Source organism: Nestor notabilis, unplaced genomic scaffold, assembly GCF_000696875.1.
Source record: "Nestor notabilis isolate BGI_N333 unplaced genomic scaffold, ASM69687v1 scaffold1422, whole genome shotgun sequence".
In the NCBI taxonomy this organism is placed as follows: Eukaryota; Metazoa; Chordata; class Aves; order Psittaciformes; family Psittacidae; genus Nestor; species Nestor notabilis.
Window position 1 is genome coordinate 70470 of NW_009916748.1, and position 6984 is coordinate 77453.

The 6984-nt window shown below is 41.3% G+C and overlaps 1 protein-coding gene across 1 annotated transcript in view; it reads left to right on the forward strand.

Moving 5' to 3' along the window:
• WDFY4 (WDFY family member 4) overlaps positions 1 to 6984 on the forward strand; it is a gene marked incomplete at its 5' end in the record, with an annotated part of 101992 nt that overhangs the window by 66643 nt on the left and 28365 nt on the right. Inside the window, 2 exons of the mRNA XM_010024707.1 lie at positions 5633 to 5675; positions 6478 to 6597. Of these exons, the coding sequence (XP_010023009.1) occupies positions 5633 to 5675; positions 6478 to 6597 (163 nt within the window). The remainder of the gene's footprint in view (positions 1 to 5632; positions 5676 to 6477; positions 6598 to 6984) is intronic.

A 6984-nucleotide genomic window follows, 5' to 3' on the forward strand; every position in this document is an offset into this window, starting at 1 on the left:
GGAATGCAGTGCGGTGACATGTTCTAATTCACCCATGGAATAGCTCTGTGGAAATCGTAGAGTCATAGAATGGTATGAGTTGGAAGGAACCTTAAAGGTTATCTAGTTCCAACCACGCTGCCATGGACAGGGACACCCTCCACTAGACCAGGTTGCTCAAAGCCCCATCCGGCCTGGCCTATTAGTACTTTCATATAAAACTTAAAACCAACATTCATACAGCACATGATTCTGCAAGAACCAAAGCAGTTCTAGCTGTGCTAGGTTTTTATTTCCCTGCTTACAAGCCTATTACCATTTCTTTGTTGTTGGATACAACCTGTTGTGGAAGAGAGATTAATTCATTGACTATCTAAAATGCAGTCTCTTGCTAAAAGGCAGGTTTAGACTAAATCCTGCCATGAGCAAATAAAAAAAAGAAGTTTCCTTCCTTATTTTTCTTACTTTTCTAGATTGTTTCAGAGCTATCACACAGTGCAAGGTCACTTATAAAACCAAGGCCCACCAAAAGTTAATAAAAATACAGTTTCATTCTTACAATTCAGCCAGAATGCCCCCCTGCATAAGATCTTACCGGCTACCAGCTAGGAATACTTACCAGGTGAGGTATAGACGTGTAAGGTGAACCTTCGTTGCTGTGCAGTTGTCCTCTGTCTACTCTTCTCTAAGTAAGTCATTAATTAGTCTTTCAGTCTGTAAATAAACACGTGAGCAGATAGCACAAGACAATTTCTTTTTTGCAGTCCTGAAAATTCCGAATCATACTTCCTTGATGGAAAATGGCAGCCCCTCAAGAAACTTGTGTATGTGAGTATGCAGAGGGATGAGGAGTGGCAAAAAGGACTTCCCCCACTCCAGAGGCTTTCAATTCAATTCTTCCATGGCCTGTGGAACTTCTGTTCCTAAGCAACAACAATGCTAAGTCCTTGGAGATCATTAGCATAATGTTTGGTTCCAGCATGCGAGTTCAAGCTGGAGGGAAAAGAACTGAATGACATGCAGTGCCCGGAAATGTTTCATTTCAAACTATGCAGAAAGAAAAAACACCTAGACCTTGTTAGAAGCTGTTTGTCAGCTTCTAACATCACCTTAACTGTCAGTTTTAGTCATTTGGCTATTTCATTTTGCTTGGCCGTAACACAGTGTGAGATACTTGTATGTGTGTGTTGAAACTCACAACATTTGTGATACCACCCTTGACACGTGCCAGATCAGACAGATATGGACACAGAAGGGAAGGTTTATTCAGCGGCACAGCAGAGAGGATATGAGCTGCAGTTTATATTCCTCTATCTGTGACCCTTCAAAAGTGCAGTTGGTACAACAATTTCCCCTTGTAGCATGTGAATTTACTGGAATTTCTCTCTATGACTGGGGCTACCAAGCTCAAGCTTTTAGTAATCGGTTGCAATAATTTCAAAATAGTATCTGGAAAAAAGAACTGTGGAAGAGAAGTAGCTGTGGGTTTTGTGACAGGTGTTGTTCACAGGAAATGCCTCTCTTACTGATAATGGATCACAGATATTATTGGCATTAAGAAACTGACAATGTTGATGTGCTTGCCTGATTCCAGGGATGGAGATTGCATTCTGCTCACCTCAGTGAATTAATTGAATTTACTTCATGTTTTATTTCACACACACAAAAAATAAATCTGAAGTGTGCCTGGGTGCAGCATTTCTGCAGTGGAAATGTTATCCCTATTCTGGTTTAAGCCTCCAAGTACACATAATGCAAACAGTGTTCCATAAAGGAGGGAGATTCCTTTCTCCTTCCCTAGCCCCTTCAAGGCATCCTACTTCAATGAGCCCTACTTTAATATTATACTTGTTTATAAATTTTGCATTATATTCCTCTATTCCTTAAGCACAGGCACAATCAAACAAGGAGAACACTGTCTGTACCTTTAGAATAATGTAACCTATCACTTTTCCGAGTTTGAGGGAGACTTGACTGTTTCATAGGCAAAGCCGACATTCCTTTTGTTCTCTGTCTTCCTCCTTTTATAGTAGAATTTGGACCTAGCTTGTGGCTTACCAGGAAGGGGATTTTCCTTACAGTATTTTTTGTAATTGCAAAGATTCTTTAAGAGAACTGGGTTTAGGAGAGTCTTGGCACTGTTTTGCAGACTTAAGAAGTCCGGAGGATGGGAGGCAGAAAGAAAATGAAAAGCAGCTTTGTGAAGTCTAAGAACCCCTTAAGTTTATTGGAATTTAGTATTAATTTTAGCAGGGGCAAAATCTTATCCTTCGAAATTATCTCATCTGCAGTGAATCTCCAAATGCATTGAGGTCCACCTGTCTCTAGCAAACTGAGAGCACTGGCTATCACAAGAGTGAGATCATAGTCTGATGGTAATGGAAGAGGGATTAAAAAATCACTTATATAGCATAGCCAAAGGTGGATGATCATTAGTCCACATCATGCTTAAATTCTGCCAGGGCTGGTGCCCTACAAATACCTTGTAGATTTAGATATAGATAGGTATGTAGGCACATCTCTTAACTTCACATAGCTTCAACCCCTCTTGAAGTTTAGTTATTTACGTTTATAAAGCACTTCTGTTTCTTTTTCAAACCAGCCTTTGATTATCTGTTTATTTTTAAATGCACTTACTGTGGTTGGTTAGCTGCAGTTGATCTACTTTGAGCTTTGCTGTGCTGGGTAGAGAGGTGTTGGCTGGAGGAATGCTGATGGATTGCCATGGAGAAGGGAGGAACAGGCTTGAGCTGCCTGTAATGTGATTCGTGTTCTGAGCCCTTGTGAGTCAACAAGGGAGAATGTAGAATTCTAGATCTCTGGGGACTTGAAGGGAGCATCCTGCCTGGTCCCCTGAGATCCAGAAGGATAGCTTCTACAGTGTAGTGCCTACATTTAGCCTTGCCTGTTTTCATGGCATGGTGAAGTTGTCAACATCTTTGATTTGGCTTCCAAAGTCAAAGAGGATTGTTTTGACCCTTGTAGAGTCTTTATTAATTGTTCAGGGCTTGTGACAAGCAGAGCAAGAGTTTCACTGGAAGGTCAAGGCACCCATAAGTTAGCATATGTATATTTGCATGATATACACGCAGACTTGCCCAGCTTAGTCCTTTGTATAGTATTTTATAATGCTCCCACTTTGAATGTCGGAGGACTGATGGATTGAGCAGTTTTGTACATTACATAATCCCCTGATTCCTAACTCACCCATAAATCCAAAATAAACCTGCGTGGCTCTTGTCTGAGCCAGTCTGCCCTTGTGGAAAGGGAAGAACCTAACTTGATGACAAACCTGACTTTGGTGACAAACACCCTAATCCAACACACTTCAAGCAATGCCAGGAATCGTGATCCTGTTCTGTCCCTTTGAGATATGCTCTCTTCATTCCAAATATCTGTTGGAGACCTTAGAAAGGCCAGTGGGGCAAAGCTCTGTGAAATCTATGATCATTCCATATGCTTAGCAGGACAACTAAACAAAGCTTAGGAGTTGTAGACCATGTGCTAGAATTGGTCCTGGGTTTCACATTTGTTCATGGAATAGGTTACTACTTAGGCTATGTAAAATACTTCCCTCAGATACGCGCTTTTCTCTGAAGAGAGTACCTAAGCAAGAAATAAAATACTGAGTTCAGTAAATGCTAGTGTTTTTCTTTTATGTACACTATTAACTGGTTCAGAACTGAATAGGCAGTAAAATAATGAGTCATAAACATGAGAGGTTGTTTGCAAGAATTTACTACTGCAAATTCAATAAAACTGTAATGATCATAGACCATTCTGGTGTTTTATTTAGATCTTTGAGGCTGCTTTCAGCCTACCTTTTCTGTGGGTTTCTAGGGTGATCCAATACAGAGCACAAGAGTGAAAAATAGCAGTTAGTTATTCCTGCAGCAGTTTTATAATCTATGGCTGAACTGACTTCCTTCACTTCAGGAAATTGGTAGTCCTGCCTCTGAGCTGGCACCTTAGAAGTAGTTTAAAAACATGCACTCAAACCCAAAAGCATTTCCTACCACCAGTTACATCGTATCACATCAGTAACCCTGTTTACTTTGGCATACCAAAAGTTTCTTTAATCCATATGCTGGTTTTGGTTCGGATAGAATTAACTTTCTTCATAGTAGCTGGTGTGGAGCTATGTTTTGGATTTGTGCTGAAAACTTTTAGTAACACAGGGGTTTTTTTTGCTGAGCAGTGCTTACATGGAGTCAAGGCCTTTTCTGTTTCTTATCCCACCCCACGAGTGAGTAGGCTGGGGGTGACATATGACATTTGTTCAGCATAAAGCTGAGGCAAGGAGGGGAAAAGGGAAACGTTTGGAATGATGGTGTTTGTCTTCCCAAGTAACCATTGTATGTGATGGAGCCCTGCTTTCCTGGAGATGGCTGAACACCTGCCTGCCAACAGGAAGTAGTGAACTAACTCCTTGTTTTGCTTTGCTTGTGTGCACAGCTTTTGCTTTACCTGTTAAACTGTCTTTATCTCAACCCATGAGTTTTTTCACTTCTACTCTTTCTGATTCTCTCCCCCATCCCACAGTGAGGGAAGTGAGCAAGCAGCTGTCTGGGGCTTATTTACCATGTTGGGTTAAGCCACGACAATCCAGAAGCTGTCACTTGTCTCAATTTGGTCTCTAGGAATTGACAAGAGCAAGTCCAGATACTGATACACCTTCTAGTTCAGTGTAGGTGAAATGTGGCTTTTGTTTGCTTAGAATCTTTAATTGTTTCACATTTTCAGGTGATTTCCCCTGTTTAGAATCTGCCTTTAGCTGGTTTTATTTATTTAAACTTGTAGTAAAAAGTTGCATTTTGAGAACAAAAAATATAGAAATGACAGCCCCCTTTTTAAGGACTACATTAGTTTCAAAGTGCTTTGTGCAAGAAGAACATCATTGATACGGAGACTGAGACACCTCTGTTTTCAAGCCACTATTTTCAGAATGCTTCAGAAAAGCATGAGCCTTTGAGAATCAGGCTTCAGAATAGAAACAGACAGCCTTAATGCTACCTGTCACTAGCACTCTAGATCTACAATGAGATGAGACCAGAAGCAGACTGATTAACAGTGTAGCTTACCCAGAACAGCTGAGGAGGTGGCTGTTCCCAGCTGTCCCTCTGCTTCTGCAGGGGCATCTTCTCTGCCTGTGAGCTAGCTTCTGAATTCTTGTAGTTTACCATGTGGCATCACCACTGCAGTTCACAGTGATATCTTAAGGTGAAAATAATCCATCCTTAGCACCACTACCCTACTTCCTTCTTTTTGCTTTATTAAATATCATACTTTAAGTGGCACTTCACTCAGAAGCAGATTGGCAAGTAGCTTAGGGAGAGTCAGCATGTCATAGAGAGAGTAACTGACAATAAATTCACCAGCCATCTGAAGCTAGACCATCTCTGCTCATCAGGCACAGCCTTCCTTCCTAATGAAAGCAGTAACAAAATTTGTGTTGTGCAGCACTAACCTAACTGATGACATTCTGATTTAGGAATCATCTGGTCACTGATGAGACCTCAATATTCTTCTAGTCTTGGTGTTTCCTCATTTCTGTGGGATGAGCGCATGGGGCACAGGGAGCAGAGATGTTAGTGTTGACTTTTTCTTACTGTTCTGAAGCAGGCTATTTCAATCAAATGCTTGTTCCATACAGGAAGCACTCAGGAGGGGAAAAGATAATGCTCCAGAAGTGGCAGGTAAGCTAAATCTTGGCAGCACATGGTTAGACAAACAATTTCAGCATCTGTCTGTGTGTATGCACACAGATATGTGTGTGTGTAAGTATGTACTTCAAGGCCTAAGCTGTTCTCTTGCCGCTGGAGGTGAGGTTACTGGCAAGAGGAGCAGAGTATTTACATCTGGCTATTGCAGAGGTTTTGCTCCTCCTGCTGTGAAACATATGGTGCTACTGTTTGGTAGATTAAGTGTGATTTTATGCACATTTTTAAACTGAAACCAAAGACAGCCACCTAGTTGAATGACTTCACAGATCATCTGTAAATCTAAATCAATGCACCTCTTTTTTTCCCAGATGTTTTACTGAGCTGAGAGATGCATTTACTTTCCTGTATCCCTGATCTCGGTAACCCAAGAAACACTGAAGAAATCTATACCTTCTTGTTTACATGTAGCACTTAGTGCAGCCTTTTCTGTATAGGCAGTTGTCCAGGATTTTCCAATATACAGACTGCATGCATTTGGCTCACTTTTGAATTGGGAAAAAGTGCTGTTATGCAAATGCAGCATAAAAGCGTTGTATGATTATAGACAAATGCGAATGATCTATCTGAGGAAGAGCCAGAATAAGGACAGATTCAGTTGAATTGATTGTTGTATAAGATATTGTACTGATCTGAATGGCAATGGATGATTAATTACACTATTTGTAATTCTTGTCCTGGTGGACCTGGGAACCACAGGGCTCTGAGGGTGCCTTTGAGGCATGCTTTTCAGGGGTGGAGTAAGGAGGTTTTAATGCTTTTCTCTTTTCTCTGGCAGAAGAGGGAGATCAGCAACTTCGATTACCTCATGTACCTGAACACGTTGGCTGGCCGCAGCTACAATGATTACATGCAGTATCCTGTGTTTCCATGGGTCCTCGCTGACTATCACTCTGAGGTCAGTGCTTGCTGCAGCTTTCTGTACTTTCCATGGCAGCAACCGTATGAAGCTTTGTTGAATGATGCCGTTGAAGCATAGGGGCCTAGACCAAGGGCTCAAAATTTGAGATAATTAGTTTGAACTGTATTGATTCTTTATTAGCCTTATCTTCAAATCAGCATGCTGAGGAATCACATTCTGCCTCAGAAAGGTGTATGAACATCTGTTAAGTATATACCAAGTTAAGGGAAGGCTGCATTGGCTCAGCAGACAGGCTGGGACAGGTTTCTCTGACCCCTGACAAGAAGGTTTGGAGAGAAATGCTTTGAGAGCAATTTGCAACCTGCCAGATCATTTATTTGTGTAGCTCTTTGTACATCTTTCAGTGGCACATGCTGCCACTCT